Source organism: Oncorhynchus masou, chromosome 32 (genome assembly GCF_036934945.1).
Source record: "Oncorhynchus masou masou isolate Uvic2021 chromosome 32, UVic_Omas_1.1, whole genome shotgun sequence".
Classification (NCBI taxonomy): Eukaryota; Metazoa; Chordata; class Actinopteri; order Salmoniformes; family Salmonidae; genus Oncorhynchus; species Oncorhynchus masou.
The window spans coordinates 31774920-31794302 of record NC_088243.1 but is presented as its reverse complement, the minus strand read 5'-3'; the positions used below and the strand labels follow the sequence as shown (position 1 = coordinate 31794302).

At 42.5% G+C, this 19383-nt stretch overlaps 1 protein-coding gene across 1 annotated transcript in view; it reads left to right on the top strand.

The window, feature by feature from the left end:
* The first annotated feature begins 385 nt into the window (after positions 1 to 385).
* The window catches only part of LOC135525934 (pleckstrin homology domain-containing family G member 3-like), a 47505-nt gene continuing 28507 nt past the window's right edge, over positions 386 to 19383 (top strand). The window contains exons 1-4 of the mRNA XM_064953907.1: positions 386 to 582; positions 1506 to 1587; positions 3179 to 3357; positions 11677 to 11744. Of these exons, the coding sequence (XP_064809979.1) occupies positions 11696 to 11744 (49 nt within the window). The 5' untranslated portion in view covers positions 386 to 582; positions 1506 to 1587; positions 3179 to 3357; positions 11677 to 11695. The remainder of the gene's footprint in view (positions 583 to 1505; positions 1588 to 3178; positions 3358 to 11676; positions 11745 to 19383) is intronic.

Sequence of the window (19383 nt, the reverse complement as noted above, 5' to 3'; positions counted from 1 at the left end):
GCCTGGGCCCTCAGGAGTAATCCACACAATTGACTGAGAGGAAGAGGTTGAACATGCTCTAAAGTGTGTCCGTTTTTAAAGTGCTCTAAAGTGTGTCCGATTTTAAGCCTAAATATTAGCTTGTGTTAATTTGAATAGGGGGATTGGTAGAAACTTGAATTTGTGACATTTTCCAGATGCCCATAAACAGTGATGATGTTAAAAGAAAACATTTATTTCAATACAGAAACAATATGGGATAATATTCACTCACTATTTGAGGCAAATAACACAAAGACTAATCCTAAATTGGACAATTTGAGACGACAAATTCTACCACTCTCCCGTTTAAGCGTGCTCTGGAAGTAGGCGGTCTTTGACCATCGCTCGCTGTACTTCGCTATGTGTTCTGCTCAGCTGTGAATAATCAGTAGAGGACAACTGGGGATGTGCGGAGTATTTCTGTGTTTGACTATGTGAGTTGATCTATGGAAAACAAGGACTTGGAAAAGTAAAACCAAATTCATAATATAGTCTACTGAAAAAAACTACAGCTAAACATTCAGAAGTTCACAGGGAGACGACTACACACACAAACAATTGGTAAGTGTTTTTAACGCTAATAACATTTCTGATCCTGAATGAGAAACAGTTCGACAGAAAAAAGTCGGACCTCGAATTTCCCTATGATGAACTACAGCATAGGAGTGAATGGCCGATACCTCGATTTTAGGGCGCGTGTTTTTCTTTTGTTTTTTTTCATGCCCATCCAAATTATTCAATCGAAGCCGCAATTGTTTTGGTAAATTCCAGCATCTCAAGACCGTCCTTGTATTTCTTAAATTCCATAACTATGCAGACGGGGTCTTCGTGACACATCTGCCAACGTGTTTTGACAGGATGAAAGGTGGCTATAAAAACCCAACCTTAATCGTCCACTTTACATGAGAAAATGTCAAATTAAGGCTCCTATCCAGTGTCATGCCAGTCGTCACCCCTCCAACATGGGATTGGTAGTTGGACCCTGTGGAACTTCACAAGATTTAGGCAAATTGAAGAAATTACCTCTTCCGAAGCATATGTCTTAAACTCAACTGCAAAGGGTAAGAGTTTCAGAACTGATAAATTATGTTCTAAACACTTTTTTTTGACTGAATGTTGACCAGCTGCAGAGATCTGTAGGCTTTCTAAAAGTCACCTTTTCTGGCTGGAGACATGAGACCAATATAGTGTATCAACTAGATTTATATTTTGCACTTGGATGAGTCTTTAAACATTTCTACTATTTTCCTAGTTTATTAGTTGTATTGAAATCGCTTCTTCCCAAGTTACTCATTATTGACAATCCTTGTCCCAGTGAACCCAATTGCTTCAGCTGATGGGAGGTTACAATAGAACAAAGAGGTCCTGACTGTAGGCTGTTTTAAAATCAAAGGACATTTCCCAGCAGCAGTTGCACTGGAATTAAACAAAATTAAGGTTCATGAAAAGTCCATTTGACTTGTTTGGGCAAACATTTTTTCTAGAGGCAAGCTGAAGTCTACGCATCTTCGTCAGTGATTGGTCAACAGTAGGGATTCTTCAATCAGGCCTTTGTCATTCAACAAGGTACAACTCATTTTCATGCACATTTTTCATTGAGAAATACTGCACCAAACATCTTAATTAATGTAAAATTGCATAAATAAGATATCATTGGCAAAAACTCATGTCATTAATTGATGTTATCTTAAATTAATGGACTATTTTGAGGAAGTGTTTACTGGCTGCGCTGTCTCAAAATGGAGAAACAGAACTATTGCTCTTTGTTCCTCGTTTGCAAGCGCACTCGTTCGGTTCGCCTGGATCAATTTGGCTAGCCGCCAGCCGAACTGAAGCATGCTGACGCCTTTAGTGGGCATTTCACTTTTGCCAAGATAATCCATCCAGCTGACAGGTGTGGCATATCAAGAAGCTGATTTAGCAGTATGATCATTATACAGGTGTACCTTGTGCGTGGTACAAAAGACCACTCTTAACTGTGCAGTTTTGTCACAACACAATGCCACAGATGTCTCAAGTTTTGAGGGAGTGTACAATTGGCATGCTGATTGCAGGAATGCCCACCAGAGCTCTTGACAGAGAATTTAATGATAATTTCTCTACCATAAGCTGTCTCCAACAGAGAATTTGGCAGTACGTCCAACCGGCCTCACAACCGCAAACCACGTGTAATTGTGCCAGGCCTGGATGCACATCCAGCTTCTTCACCTGCGGGATCGTCCAGCCACCTGGACAGCGGATGAAACTGTGGGTTTGGACAACTGAAGAATTTCTGCCAAACTGTCTGAAACAGTCTCAGGGAAGCTCATCTGCGTGCTCGTCATCCTCGGCAGGGTCTTGACCTGTCTGCAGTTCGGCATCATAACCGACTTCAGTGGACAAATGCTCAACTTCGAAGGACACTGACGCACTGGAGAAGTGTGCTCTTCACGGATTAATCCTGGTTTCAACTGTACCGGGCATATGGTAGACGGTGTGTATGGCGTTGTGTGGGCGAGTGGTTTGTTGATGTGAACTGAGTGCCCCATGGTGGGGTTATGGACAGGCACAAGGTACGGACAACAAACCCAATTTGCATTTTCTCTATGGCAATTTGAATGCACAGAGATACCGTGACTTGCTCCTAAGGCCCATTGTCGTGCCATTTATCCGCCACCATCACCTCATGTTACAGGATAATGCATGGCTCCATGTCGCAAGGATCTGTACACAATTCCTTTAATCTGAAAATGTCCCAGTTCTTCCATGGCCTGCACGCTCACCAGACATGTCACCCATCGAGCATGGTTGGGATGCTCTGGATCGACGTGTACGACAGCGTGTTTCAGTTCCCGCCAATATCCAGCAACTTCGCACAGCCATTGAAGAGGAGTGGGACAACATTCCACAGGCCACAATCAACAGCCTGATCAACTCTATGCGACAGAGATGTTGCGCTGCATGAAGCAAATGGTGGTCACACCAGATACTGACTAGTTTTCTGCACCATCCCCCTACTTTTAATTTTATTTTATTTTTTTAAAGGTATCTGTATTCCCAGTCATGTGAAATCCATAGATTAGGGCCTAATGAATTTATTTCAATTGACTGATTTCCTTATTTGAACTGTGTGTAACTCAGTCAAATCTTTGAAATTGTTTTTTATATTTTTGTTCAGTATAGATAAACGATCACTCTATGGACCCCTATGAAGAGTGTTGTCCATTCCAAGTAGAAAGCACTTAACCTACTTCCATTGAATATCTTCAGTACTGAACATCAAGGGCAACACTGGGTGAAGTGTCTTATGGTTCTTCTGGGAGGAGATGCACTGTTCCTTGTCGGTGGCACAGACAGGTACGTCTTGTTCTCTACTAGCCTGTTGTACACATGCAACTTGTTGTATGTACACATTACACAGAACACTGGGTTGCTCTAGCTCTCTCTCTGCTTCCTGATAGTCGCACTGATAAGGGCTGAGCTGCAGAGAGAGAGGGTGACTTTCACACGTCTCTCAACTCATGCCCCTTATCTCACTCGCAAAATGACTCAAGCATTTACGTCTATAGATATCTTAGTAAACCACCAAGAGCCTTACATAAGTCTGTTCCTGGACAAACAAACCTCACATGTTATTTGGTGGTCAACAGTAGCTTAGTTTGGTGTTGCATGAAAAAGTACAAAGATGTGCTTAGCCTTGTCCATGGGTTAGGGTTAATGTTGGATAATAGATTTTGGTCATGTCTGACTCTGAACACCTTATTCACTATATTTCAGGACTAAACAAGACTGCGTTGGTTCTGAATACACTTAATTGAAAATGAGAACTATCACATGCAATGTCAAAGTGGAAAACATTGAGGGTTTTCCCCTCCTGGGCTCCAAAGTTTGAGTTAGGATTCCGCACCGAGTTAGAGGTCAACGTAGAAGATAAACATTAGCCTGCTTTGAAAGTGGAGTGTGATTTAGGACTGGAGATCTGAGGTCAGAGGGAGTGTTTGTGCCATCATAATGTTGACGGTGCTATAAAACTGCACTTAAATCAGACTCTATCTCAGTTTAAGGACTTGCCCTTTAAGTTTGACCAGCAGGCTTCCCCTCTCCTCTCAAAACATGGTAAAGCTCAGAGGTAGGATTGTTAAATGTTTGCCTGCCAACAATACTTAGCACCTCTGACTGCCGACCCTGTTAAATCTGTTTTGTGTTCAAACAGCAAAGACCTTGAAAGTTGTCAGCCACTCAGCCTTGTAAAAATACTCCAAACCAGAAGGTGGCAGTGGTGGTGTTGGACAATGCATATCCATGACTATAGCTTTGAATTTAGACCATAAGCAATCTGATAATGTTGCTATTTTGTAAAAAGGCCTTGTAGATACTAGCCAGATGGCCACATCTTGTACTGCCAGTGCCAGCACATAGCCAAATGCTTAGGTAGCTAGTGTTAGCATATGCACCAGCTAGCACAACATAGCTAGCTAGCTAAGGACACTGCACTAACTTGGCAGCTGTTTCATGAAAATTGAATCATAATGGATTAGCAAGTTATGTCAATATTAGCTACAGTGGTTAGCTAGCTTGGAGGAAGTATTGTGTTGTGTGCATTGTCTGTGCACTTAGCTACCATCCCATAGCTTACATTGTATATGAAGTGTGACTGGCTCGTCTGTTATGTACTGAGATTTTTTTTTTATGGCTCAAGTCCAGTTCATCACCAGTAACGTCCTAATTTGCCAATGTCGAAGACAGCATTTTCCACTCATTAGGTATGTTCATTTACCTATCTAAACCATAAATGATTTGAACCCCTGTTTTCAATAGCTTTCAATACCTCACCTTGCGAGGATAATGGCACTGAGACTTTTTCTAAGGTGGATGGATTATCTTGGCAAAGGATAAATGCACACTAACAGGGATGTAAACAAATCTGAACAATTTGAGAGTTGTAAGCTTTTTGTGTGCAACTGGAACATTTCTGGGCTCTTATTTCAACTCATGAAACATGGGACCAACACTTTACATATTGCATTTATATTTACAAAACACCTAAAGGTGTTCTGCGATTTCGTCATTAGGCCGACACTTGTAGCTTGAATTGACGTGTCCAATGCTGTCCGTATGTGTCTCCGTATCAGCCACTTTTTTCTTTCTTTTTTTTCTCCCCAATTTCGTGGTATCCCATTGTCCTATCGCTGCAATTCCCGTATGGACTCAGCAGAGGAAGGTCAAGAGCCATGCGTCCTCCCCCGAAGCCAAGCCGCACTGCTTCTTGTCACAATGCCCGCTCAACCCGGAAGCCAGCCGCACCAATGTGTCAGAGGAAACACCATGCACCTGGCGACCGTGCACCTATTGTGCCCTGCCCGCCACAGGAATTGGTAGTGCTCGATGGGACAACACTCCCCTAACCCTGACGGCACTAGGCCAATTGTGCGCCGCCCCATGGGTCTCCCAGTCACGGCCGGCTGCGAACCAGTCACGGCCGAGACTCGAACCAGGATCTCTAGTGGCACAGTTAGCACTGAAATGCAGTGCCTTAGACCAGTGTGCCACTCATCTCTGCCTTGCAAAATGTATGTGGTCTCATCAAACCACAATGCAATTTGGAGTGTATACCACCCGGTTTCAAGTAAATTCGCAAATGTTTAATGTGGCTGACATGGTCATGTAAAATAATGGTTTAATAGCCTATAGTCTTCTTGGCATTTTGTGTTAATTATTGAGATAGGGTTATGTTTTACCGGGACGCAATACCGGACCTTACCAGTTTATTTTCACCCCTGATTATAAAAATCCTTTAAATGGCCAATTTGTGTGCAATCAATAGGATTAATATTGCGGAAATGCTAATCTTATCGGTTTCTAACTTCAGAAATGATTTCAGAACAATCTGAGATGGTGGGTGTTGAGATCATCTTGCAGTTTGAAGTGGAATGGGGGGGGGGGATTCTTCACAATTTGTTCACAGAATAGCAGGAATGGCACCATCTAGTAGTCAGGATGTATGCTGGGACTTAAACCTAACAACTTCAATGGCTAATTCCTCAATGGTGGAGAAAACATAGTATGAAGAAACAACACTGAGCTGCAGCTCCATACTACTTGTCAGACATAGAGAACTGATACTGTATACTGGTTGTTTAGGTGGGATTGGTGTGGGGGGTCCTTGAGGGGCATTAAAAAAATAAAATGTGGGGGGTTCCTAATGTCTTACTCAATTTTAGGAGGACGTTTGGTCTAAATCGGATGTTAGGTACTATATTTATTGCAAATTATATTAATCTTATTTCAATAGCCCATTTTTAAATAAATCAATTTGCTTTATTTTTTAGATTAAAATAATATTGCAGGAATGCTATTCTTAAGGATCTGAACCTATTTTCTAGTGCTTTTTGAGGTGGAACGACCCATATGTTAAATGTCTGGGAGAAGTCGAAGGTTACGAAAATGCTATTCTAGAAGGAGCTGGTTTGATTGAAATCGAGTGCAAGTATGTGTCTGGTTTATTGTGTTCTCCTGTGAATGAAAGGCTGTTGGTCTTTTGTGGGCTGTGTCAAGGACATAGTGCAGGAGTAATGTGGGAAAGAGGGTAATTCTCTGACACAGAGAATTGTGAGTTTTTTTCCCCCTCTGTGGGTGTAGACAGGGGTAAGCAAGAGGTCAAGCAAGATAAACACGGCCCTACCACTGAAATAATAAAGGCTCTGTCTCAGTCAGCTCGGTTAGCTTTTTATTTTTCACTTTCTGAATATAAACATCCTGACAGTGTTCTGTCTGGATGAGGACATCCCCAGAGACTTGTGTAGTATTCCCAGAATCCCTTGAGACTTGTTGGGGAGAGGGAATGTGATATAGTCTGACTGTGAGAAAGGTGGCACAGCCTACATTCTACTGCAGTATTCTCAGCCTGCCCCCTCCTATTATGCTTTATTGATTCATGTCGCACGCCGAAACCGTTAATTTGCCAAGTGAATTGTCCCCCACGATGAATTTGGGGAGGGGACTGTGGATCTGTCCCCGTCCATTAGTCACACGTGATATCTCAGGCTGAACTGGCACGATTTTGACTAAACTTGGGTGAATGCTGCGTCTTGCCATAGAGATCTGGCATTTACAGAATTACACTGATTGGCCCAAGGTGGGAGCTACAGTAATTAACTGAAATTTGTTAGTCACACGCGATCGCTCAATTGGCCTGGGGGGGCTGCATCATTCATGGGGGAAGACATGTTTACAGTTGCATGTAATAGGGAGCAGGTTCTCTCTACATGATTGAGCAACTGAGTCACTGAGATGTCTTCTAGCCAAAATAGAGGCCAAAATAATTGTTATGCATGATGGGATGTTCATTGCTTAATTAACTCAGGAACCACACCTGTGTGGAATCATCTGCTTTCAATATACTTTAGCCCTCATTTACTCAAGCATTTTCTTTTCTTTTGTCAGTTACTTGTATATGCAACAAGGAAATTACTTTCTGACACAGCAGCCAAAAGTGAAGTAATTTCTCCCTCACTCGGCTGTTATTCACATACAGAAGGGGTATTCGCACCTTTCGATAAAGATTAGCAACATTTCAAATGTTGAGCTATATTGTATGCAAAAAGAAAAGGGGGGGAATTATTTTATATTAAGATTGTTTAACAAGGATGTTTTTTTCTCTCAGAGTTAGGGATCAGTTATTTGCACCCCTGTTTTCAATACCTCACCTTGCGAGGATAATGGCACTGAGCCTTTTTCGAATGTGGAGGGATTATCTTGGCAAAGGATAAATGCTCACTAACAGGGATGTAAACAAGCTTGTGTGAAACTTGAGCGAAATAAGCTTTTTGTGCATATGGAATTTATTTTATTTTACCCCCTTTTCTCCCCAATTTCGTGGTATGCAATTGTTAGTAATTACTATCTTGTCTCATCGCTACAACTCCCGTACGGGCTTGGGAGAGACGAAGGTTGAAAGCCATGCGTCCTCCGAAACACAACCCAACCAAGCCACACTGCTTCTTAACACAGCGCGCATCCAACCCGGAAGCCAGCCGCACCAATGTGTCGGAGGAAACACCGTGCACCTGGTGACCTTGGTTAGTGTGCACTGCGCCCGACCCGCCACATTAGTCGCTGATGCACGATGAGACAAGGACATCCCTACCGGCCTAACCCGGACGACACTAGGACAATTGTGCATCGCCCCACGGACCTCCCGGTCACGGCCAGCTGCGACAGAGCCTGGGCGCAAACCCAGAGTCTCTGGTGTCACAGCTAGCGCTGCGATGCAGTGCGGGAGACCCGTATGGAACATTTCTGGCTTTTTTAATTTTATTTTTTTCAGTTCATGAGACATGGCACCAACCCTGCATTTTTAAAATAATTTTGTTCAGTATAATATAATTTCCTACTTTGAGTATACCATAGCTTATTATTTGAATTGTTTAGTATAGTAATTTACGCTCATCTTTATTAGGGTTGTCAATCATTTCCAACCCCACTGTATTTCATTGCCTCTGACAGATACCTCCCCCAGGCACTATGGAGTCAGTAAGTGATATGAAATTATTCCCTATGGTTCAAAAATCAATATTATTGATGTTATCCTTGGTGCTCAATAGGAAATTCCCAGGTTGGTTAAATGTCACTTCCTTTTTGCTCAGTCTGTGCCCACTGTCTGTAAACCTCTCTGGAGAGATGTAGAGGGGCATGTCTACCCAGAGGAGATGCCTGGGCTTCTCTTACCCTCCATAGTCTGCCCTCTGTTATTAGTTCAAAGTTTTACTTCCCTCCCAACACTGGGAGCGGTCAGTGGTGAATGATATTCCCCAGATAGTAATCACTCCCCAAGAATGCCAGGCGTAGGGTCTCAAGTACAGGGAAGACAGTGTCGGCCGCTTGTTATGGTTATCCGTTTGTGGTGGGGCATTGGACACACAGTTAATACAGTGACCTAATTAGAATTGTCGTTCTCTCCCTTTCTCCAACTGAGCACAGTCTCTCAGGGCAACATGTGCCTGTCAACTGTCGTCTGTTAGGAAAAGGTTTCCAGTTAGAATTCAAGCTCAGAAACCGTAAGATCACAGGAACAAGGGACATTATCTACTCCGCTGAAAGGGATATTACAGACCAAGTGATCCATTGTAGCGCTCGAACTTAACAACCATTAGATTATTTGTGGTGGCATCTGGGTCCACTTAGAGAACAAGCTCCAGATCTCCAGAAGGGAGGTTCAGGTTGCGGCTAACACACTTATCAGCTGTGGGAACAAATGCTATCCATTTGTGTGTAACGAAGGCTGGCTCCAGCACAAGGGGCCCCCCTTCACATGACTGTGTCAGCCTGGCTAGTGTTTTCCTAAGGATTTGAAGGAAGCTGTGCTTCCCACCTTTATGAAAATAGTGATTTACAGTTTTCATAGCTCAGCAAACCTGAGATGATGGATAATAGAAGTTTAAAACGCAGTACAACTATGTTGGGGTGTGATAAATTGCTCTGCTGACCTTGTTCTTGCTAGAAGACAACTTCATTTAATATTACATTTTTCCATCCAAGTTGGTTTTCTCAGGTTTCTGTACATGGGGAATTTCACGGTAACGAAATGACGCTGTGAATTTATAGTTTAGGTTGTAGCAAGTCTAAGGTTTTCTAATGATCAATTAGCCTTTTAAAATACTAAACATGGATTAGCTAACACAACATGCCATTGGAACACAGGAGTGATGGTTGCTGATAATGGGCCTCTGTACGCCTGTGTAGATATTCAATTAAAAATCATCCGTTTCCAGCTACAATAGTCATTTACAACATTAACAATGTCTACACTATATTTCTGATCAATTTGATGTTATTTTAATGGACATGTGCTTTTCTTTCAAAGACGAGGACATTTCTAAGTGACCCCAAACTTTTGAACGTGGGTGTCTTAATAGAGGTCTACCTTCGAGCCATTTCTTTTCTTGTGTATCCACTCATTTACCAGGTGAGGGTTCAGAGATTAGTGTAGTTGTGGTTATTCAACTGGGTTAGCTCTGAGGTCAGAGTTCCAGACCTGTCGGAAGTGGATTTGTTCAGTAGCTCAATGCACTAGGCGCTGCAGGCACACTTCTCACTGTTAAACAAGTGAATATAATGTGTTGAGCAGGGGTCTTGTTTTCTCCCAGCGTTCCTGTGCAACATAGTTGACCAACTCCCGTGGCAGTGGGCTTGGCCTCAGCGAGTCAGCTTGCTCGGGTCAATGGCCACAGATTGCACTCGGAACAGTGCACAATACTAATCCCTGACAAATTCCTGCCTCTCCAATCTAGCTGCGGTGAAATGTGATTGTTTGAAAGATGGAGGCTTACTAGGAATCACAGGAGACGAGTTCTCAGGCCCAGTATTTTGTATTCATTTGATTTAAGGAGGGAGAGAAGCAGTGATGTGGGAAACTGGCAGGGTGGCTGGGCCTATAGGTGACACTCCTCATCAGTAAGACCAAAGTACTTTGGCGTGATGAGGGCCAAACTTAACTGCAGGCCACTGTGTTTGAAGTTCCCAACCATAGGAGGTTGGTGGCACCGTAATTGGGGAGAATGGGCTCGTGGTAATGGCTGCAACGGAATAGGTGGAATGGTATCAAACATATGGTTTCCATTTGCTCCATTCTGGCCATTATTATGAGCCGTTCTCACCTCAGCAGCCTCCTGTGTCAACCTGTGTAGCCTGAACAATTATGTCTGAAAAAGATCTTTAGATGCATTTAAATCCTTGTCCTTACTAAATCAAAGGGCAATTTATGGAAGAGTGTTGCTAGCTATTGGAAATGTTTTTGTGGTTTGGTTACTGTAAGGCTTTAATTTGACTGAATTTCACCATTCCCGTCAACCTTTTCTTCGGGTGGCTGCAGTATTTGGATGTCTCATCCCAGCTAGGACCCTCCAGCTCTGTCTCATGTCACTCCCCCAGACTTCCAGTCACTGGTCTGGTATGAGCTCATGTTGTAATCTCAGGAATATACAAAGCCCTCTGGAGCCCCATACGTCAGAGCTTGTGCCAGCCACTCAAACACAGACTAACCATGCAGTAATCAGTGGAATGTGAGGAATTTCTCTATTAAATGCAGATAAGAATCCAGCTAGTTTTCCCCACACCTGTGCAAGCTTAGAGGAGTGGGGAATGAATGAGTTTGTCTCGCATGGTATAGATTGTATAAGCACACAATACGATGGTGTAACAAGCACATAACTGGGGCAGCTGAGCAATGGGAAAGGTATACATCTCTGATTCTGGTGATCATCTTCTGGGAGATGGACATGCTGTCATCAATACTATGGAATGTAGAATCTAGATTGAGGCGACTGACAACAGGGCATCACAACATTGGCCATACATCAGAGGAACAAAATGTTTTGTTCTGTTGCTGCCGGGGAGGCAGGGTAGCCTAGTGGTTAGTGTTGGACTAGTAGCCGGAAGGTTGCAAGTTCAAACCCCCGAGCTGACAAGGTACAAATCTGTCATTCTGCCCCTGAACAGGCAGTTAACCCACTGTTCCTAGGCCGTCATTGAAAATAAGAATTTGTTCTTAACTGCCTTGCCTAGTTAAAAAATAAAACAGAGTTGCATTATTATGTGAAAGCTTAAGTTTAATGTTAATGTTACTACAATGAGTCCACTTGTGCTGACTTGAGACCTGACTCTGTTCTGTCTTGGCAGGTCCTGAGGCCTGAGTGCCATGCCAGAGGAGTCCCACAGTACTCTCCATAAGGGCCCAATGGGGGAAGGTAAGACCAGCCTTTTTAACATCTTATTGACCTTTTTATAGTTAGTCGTACAGTATGTGACATCTCAGATGCACTGGCAAACAATGATCACTTGGCAGTCTACAGCTCAAAGTCCATTACTAACCTCCTTTGACTTAATGTAATGTTTGTTTTGCGTCCCGGCATTGGAGAGCTAATGTAACATTGATAGAAGGGCATTCTAATCCAAAATTGCAGATTATTTGCCGTCAGCCAAAGTACTGCATGGGTAGGTGGAAAGGGCTAGAAATGTGCAGAATAAAGGACATCTGAAGGATTGGAAAAGCAGAGCTCAGAGACCCATGAATTCCCTGCCCACAGTCTGTCAGGGCTGACCTGGCAGAGCGGTGCTTTGTGTGATTCCGGAGCTGGACTGCCCCTTCTGCATAGCTCAGACCAAAATAAGGATCAGGATGTGTCTGACTCTAAAACAATGATTATGCTTTGGCCAGCATATGTAGCTGACCTGCATGGTGGGGGGTGCTTCCTTAAATTCCATGGTATTTCAATTGCTAATTATCTTCAGTAAAAGACCTTGCCCGTGTCCACAATGCCCCCCCCCCCCCCCTTCTCCACTGAATACATTTTGGCACTGAGCTTTCACTCTGGCTGGAGAATGCCAATGTGTCAATGGCTCTGTTTTTCCTCCCCGCCCGTCCCTTTGCCACCACCACGGCCAAAAGAGGCCAGTGGCTGGGAGGGGGGGACGTGTGCCGCCCTCATGAAGAGTTGTCCCGTTCCATCAGACTGCCTATAGCTCAGACTGCATTCAGACTAACTTCACAATTGAAGCCTCTAAAACATCTCAACTTTTGATTTAGCCCCCCCCCCCTGTATTGTAGTTAAAAAAACATCTTGCTGCTCATTTTGACTAGTGTGTGTGGAGTGGAGTTGTCGATTTGTCTCCTGCTTTGGATGGATAACTGTTAACAGGCAGCTTGGAATGCTGTCTCTCTCTTTTTATGTAATGATTGGTCGAAGTGAAGAGGCAAGAGGAATGTGTGTTGAAAGGTAAACAATGAAGTCTGTCATTGTCGTGACTATCCCGCTCAAATTCACCTCTAGGGTCAAAAGAGCCCAAAGGTTTATAACATGACCACTCAGCTGAAAGAATATCTGGGGGATTCTGACTTCTTCTAAGCAAACGAACAAACCAAATGGATATAAGTATCTCCATGCTGTATGAAAGCTAAAGCACCGCTGTGTGAAGCTGCTGATGGAACAACATGTCTGAACCCAGTACCAACAAACCTCAGGACCAGGGTGCCAAAGATGAGAGCTACCCCTGACCTACTTAGTAATGAGGACTGGAATTGGAATGTAGCTGTGTTTGCAGAATGTATGGAGCTTTAAAGGGGTAGGAGACTGAGGAATTCGATGGGAACCAGTCCAAGCAGCAGCTTTTCCAGCCCAGTGGGCCTGGGGCTACAGACTGGTGACCTGGCCAGGCAGGGATGACTGCTCCTCTCTGAGTGCTGCTTGTTAATGGGGCCTCCAGAGCTGAACTCTTTTACCCCTCATTCTGCTCCTCTATCAGTCAGCCATAGGTTAGCTGGCTGCACCAGATCCGGTGACATGCATACTGGTCCCACATGGAGACTGCTTAGAAAGGGTTTTAATGCTAGTCTCATTCAGTGGCACTGGCAGTGACTTTTAGTCTGACCCAGTCCAGATCTGTATGTGCTTCAGCCAACTCTTCTATTACTGTCATGCCATGACCTATAGACTGCACATACAGATCTGGGACCAAGCTATGCAACACAAACTGTAAGATGGACACTGGACTTATATTTCTACAGAGACAACCTCCTATTCATCAATGTTTTTGGGCAGATGGTGAAAAGGATCAGCACTACATTCAATGTCTTCCACTGCATTGCTCAGGACCCTGCCTCCCACTCCCCACAATCAGTCACATTGATTCATTTCAATGTGAATGATCTTACTGCCCCTTACAATTACATTCCACCCAGAACTCTTCCAGTAGATTACGCAAGTTAGTCATAGACTCTGAGTCTCATTCCAAGGTCTGGGGACGTTCGCCTTGTTATTGTGCTGTCTGTTAGAAAAGCTCTCCAGAATCTTGTTCTGTTTAGAAAACCCCACATTAGTTTCCTCTGTGATATGATGCTGCTTGTATTTGGAGTTGTTTCCTTTTCCTGTGTGATATGTCAGTTAACAATTTCTCCTCTCTGCCCAGCTGTCCCCAGAATGTTGCCCTCCCTCAGTGGGGCTCACTCTGCAGGGAAGTGCTAATGGGCCATGGGCCTGTCTGTGGACACACAGCCTGGTGGTAAAGGTTACAATGTGCTCGGACCTCCATCAGACCCAGATGGCGTGTGTTGTCCAGAGAAAATGGGACTTTAAATAAACCCCAACTGAAGTGGCTCTTTGGGGGTCATGTTGAATGGAGTCTTATAAGTGGATCATCACATGCCTGTGCACTGAGGTCAATTTGGCACTGCTGGATCCTTCACCCCTCAAACGTTGCTTTGCAAGTAAACTAACAGGATTAAATCAGGGTCTTTTGAACAGAAGTGTCTTTTAAAACTTTGAATCTCTTTCAACCACTTTCTCCTTCCCTTATTAGTATTGGAATGGTGGTGCAGTGCAGATAAATGTTTCCCTTGTCCCCCAATTCAGTCTTATCACTGTAAATTACAAGGTTTGTTTGAGTTCTCAGGTATCTACTACAAAGTTGGCGGGAAATTCTAGTGTGAATGTATATAATTGACAGTTGTGTGAATGTATATAATATATTATAGTGTGAATGTATATAATTGACAGTTGTGTGAATGTATATAATATATTATAGTGTGAATGTATATAATTGACAGTTGCGATTTACATGTTTCCTTGTCAGGAACCAGGTAACTGAAATGGAAGAATGCACATTAAACAAGTGTACAGTGAACCTTCAAATATTTAAGAACAGGTCTGAAGGATAATCGGTGTCTTAGGAAAAAATGTCAACCACAAACAGTTTCACTTGTAAGCACAGGAGTTCTCCAAACTTACCAACAACTAGCTAGATCTCTGACCTTGACATTTCGTGTGGAATGCAGGTTCAGGTTATGTGTGCTCAGCCTCAGTCACTGCTGCTATTCGGGTTTATTTACTGACCTCCAAGCTAATCATTAACATCCCCTTTAATGTCCTTTTAGAGGTAAAAGTAAAGTGTAAATAAAACAAAGTCTAGAAGCAAGAAAGAGATTGCATTCTGGTTAACTCCCCTCAACAATGCAGTACGATATTCAATTCTTAATTACAAAAGCCCAAATACAAAATGTAAAAAATAACAAGTTGTAATACAAATTAAGAAAGAAAAATCATTGTCTTGTCGCTAGTGGTGATTCATGGCTATGGTATTGAGTTTTTCCTGTCCTATAGTTGGTGTAGATTTATGACTAATCCTCAGCTTCAATCTCTGTGCATATGCTGCTTCCTGGGGAGGAGTCTTTCACCACAGCCAAGTGGGGAGGAGTCTTTCCCAAGGGGATAAACTCCAGACACCCCACGTTCCTTTTGTCTGATCTCTGTGGAGGAACTGATAACCCCGGCCAGGGTTGTAAGGGTGTGTGTTAAAGGATGAAGGAATATTGGGGCATTGAAGCGGTCATTGAGATGTAGAGAGAAATGCCATTCTTGGCTTTATCCTATAGCAAAACAGGGTGACGCCAAGCCCTTGACTCTGAAAGGATCAGTTAACCGATATAAGGGGCACCTTCGGATCCACAGGAGATTTTTCCTGTGAGTGAATGACAACATACAAAAAGTAGTCATCGTTCAATTAGAGGGTTGGATTTTCCAGTTTGTGGCTTGAGGAGGTCCTCTTTATCAAATCAAATTAATTTTATTTATATAGCCCTTTGTACATCAGCTGATATCTCAAAGGTCTGTACAGAAACCCAGCCTAAAACCCCAAACAGCAAGCAATGCAGGTGTAGAAGCACGGTGGTTAGGAAAAACTCCCTAGAAAGGCCAAAACCTAGGAAGAAACCTAGAGGAACCAGGCTATGTGGGGTGGCCAGTCCTCTTCTGGCTGTGCCAGGTAGAGATTATAACAGAACATGGCCAAGATGTTCAAATGTTCATAAATGACCAGCATGGTTTAATAATAATAATAATAATAATAATAATAATAATAATAATAATAATAATAATAATAATTATTATTATAAGGCAGAACAGTTGAAACTGGAGCAGCAGCACGGCCAGGTGGACTGGGGACAGCAAGGAGTCATCATGTCAGGTATTCCTGGGGCATGGTCCTAGGGCTCAGGTCCTCCGAGAGAAAGAAAGAGAATTAGAGAGAGCATATGTGGGGTGGCCAGTCCTCTTTATGGCTAGAAGGGATTCTCCGCTAGATATTCAGATTATGAATGCACAGTCAAGAGAAACCGATGTAAAGAAATCAAGAATGCCTTGCAGCAGTTATTCAGGAACGTAAATATCGTGCTCATGGACATGTGAACTGTAAATTCCTCAAGTATTTCTACAACTTGTTTTGACAGGGTTTAACATGATCTTGGATTATAACTATTCTTATGAATCAAAGCATAACAAAGGGAACAACATGTTCAAGTTCTTGGTATTTTACTACAAAAAGGTTGTATAATAAGCTGTCTGGCATGGCAGTTTGCCATTTTGTGAACCCTTTCCTCAACAGTGTGAATAAGATCCAATATTTATTCTGTGTCCAGCAGAGTGCTCTGTAGTTTCAGTCAATGTCTGGTACAAAATCACAAGGCCTTGTTGGACATGATTCACCTTCTTCAATAATCACGCAGCTTCATTTGATACATGAGTCAGGATGATTTAGAAGAACAACTATGTGAAGTAGTACTAACTGAATAGGTGGGGCCACATTGGTGCCTGCTTAGGAGGAAGGACATACACAATGAAGGGACTTTTATATATGGTTAATTTTAATCCTGGTGAACACCATGCCACTTGCATGCAAATATCAGACCGCAACAGGAAATGAGTCCAGGGATCAGGAGAACTGTATGACACTATGGTGTTGGAGACAGAGTGCCTCCTCTTAGAGAGCGAAGAGGACATTCCCCTGTTTTCAAAGGTGCCCATGCAACTAGAGGAGGGAGAGGGATTTGCATTCTGGATGTTGGAGACGGACACTCATGTTCCTCTGTCCTAGCTCCTGATTTGGTTTGGTCACTTGTAATGGAGAGGGTTTCCTATCAAACAACATAAGGATTATGATGACTACCAAGTATCCATTATGCGGTCCACTTTTGTTCATAAGGAAACATCTGACTGGATGTGAGGGGTGCTAGCTGCAGATGTAGAGTCATAGGGGTGTGTCTGGCACAGAGGGAAGGTGCTCACTCATCAGATGAAAGTTTCCCTGACTCTCTACTGCGGTTCAGTAGATTGGAGGTGAGCAGAAGGGAGTTAATACTTACATGCCTAATAAGGGTGGGATGTCTCAGGACAACATTGGAATTTCTCACCTTCGTCATAGTGAGGACCTGGGCGGTGAGGACCAAGTCACTGCACTCTTTTGTTAAAGGTATGTCCAGAGAATCTACAAAGTACGTTTCATTTGAATATTTTGTTCTGAGGTGTATTTTTCAATTTATAAGATATTATTAGAAACTCTATCAAAAGTATAATTGTCATGGTTTAATCCCAGTTTTAGATTAGTTTCAACATCACTATGGATCGATTTAGGCCCTTCTGTTATCTTATGTATTTTTTTTATACCCTTTAGTTATTTATTATCTGACATCTTTGCATTGAGTCCTTTTAACCTATGTAATCAGTTCCTCCTATGGAAGGCGGGACATGTTGTGTAATGTGTCTTAGAACTGTCTAAGAGCTCTGAGTCTCTCCATAGCAACTGCTTTGACTGGGCTGTAAATATAGCCCATGAGGAAAAACAACCTTTTGTCCAATGTAGAATTTACATATGAACATGGAAGCCAGAGCAGGTTGACATGTCAACGTTTGCAAACCAATCTCGCAATGTTTTGAAACCGACAGGTAATGCAGTCTTCTCAGTGACGTGAACAAAAGTTGTTGTTGGAAAAATGAAAAAAAAGCTTCCTGGTGGGAATGAATCCTATTGTATCACAGGGACCATGTGAGAAAATGAGGGATTATTTCTCATGTTTGATTTATAGTGCTCTTTGACAAGACATACAGATGTCATGCTGTCAGTGAAATGTCCCATTGAGGGATGTCTTTACTGAGAGACAATTTGCATGCTCAGTGTGGAGAAGGTGAACAACAAGGTGTTGTCAGAACTACAGTACATGTCTACCTTATTTGGTACTGTATGTCTTTGACATCGATCTTGTCATCACAAACAGACAGGGTCATATGACTATTATGGTATCAACCTCTGACGAATGAAAGCTGAAATGGAAACATCTGTAGATTACACCTGTTCTAGACTGTCTGATTACTCAGTGACCCTTCAGAACGTCTCACCTTCATCTCAGTCTGTGGAAATACCATACTAGTGTTCAAAGCCAGGGGCTGCTGTACTCGTCATAAATTACCAGGGCCAAAAGTATCTTAAGGATAACTTCATCATTAGAACCATTGTTTCTAACAATGAATTTAGCATTAAAATGCTTTCAGGAAAACGGGCCCAGAGCTCTTCTTCCAACTAGACCTGGTTTGGCTCAAAGAGATCTCATGGACCTGTAATTCTCATTTGTTAAGATGCCTGCCATTGTTCAGTAGTCAAACATGCAGGCCCCATTCCCATAGATAATGTTGAACAGTGTTCTAATAAGTTGAACTATAGCTTCCCAGGGGCCGGGCTGTGGACTCCAAGAAGTAACAGAGGTCATGCTTGTGGCATTTACATTCAGTAGTCTGTGAAGTTTAACTTTGGTTTAATAGGCTGTAGCAACCAGGAATTCAAATAATTACAGCTAGGGGTTCAGAATGCATACAGCAGGCATGTCAGTTATTTTACCTCAACAGGGTGATTAATGAAACAGCCCATAATACTCCGTTCAGACAAAAGCAGTTGATCAGATGTAATCCTTTGTACTGTGTGTTACAATGTTACTTATTTTTTACTTATTCCTCTGTCATACTGTAGCTATTTGAAACAGAGGTCATACTTTGTAACTCTGCATTGTTGAAGGTGAGGCCTAGGCTAAAATATACTCCAAATACTATACTCTGTTTTTAACCTTGACTTGGTTAATACTTCTGTTTGACTAGATTAATGATTGTATTCAATTGGTAGCCTCAAACAGAATTTGACTAAAACGACCTTGGGGCAATTCCACGATAACGGAATTGCACTGACTAAGATTTTTCACAATCTATGCCAAATTTAAAACCCATTTGATTTCAGAGTTTTAACAAATCCTACAACTCTATGCACAAGGACTACTTTAACAAGTTACACAGAACATTTGACAAAAACACATTTAATGGAATAACTGCAGATTAAAAGTTACACATTTCTGTAAAATCTCCATCAGTTTGTGACCATGATTTCCAGAAACTCTGTTAAATATATGCTCTAGAGGTCGACCGATTATGATTTTTCAACGCCGATTCCTGATTTATTGGAGGACCAAAAAAGCCGATACCGATTAATCGGCCGAATTTTTGTTTATTTAAAATATAT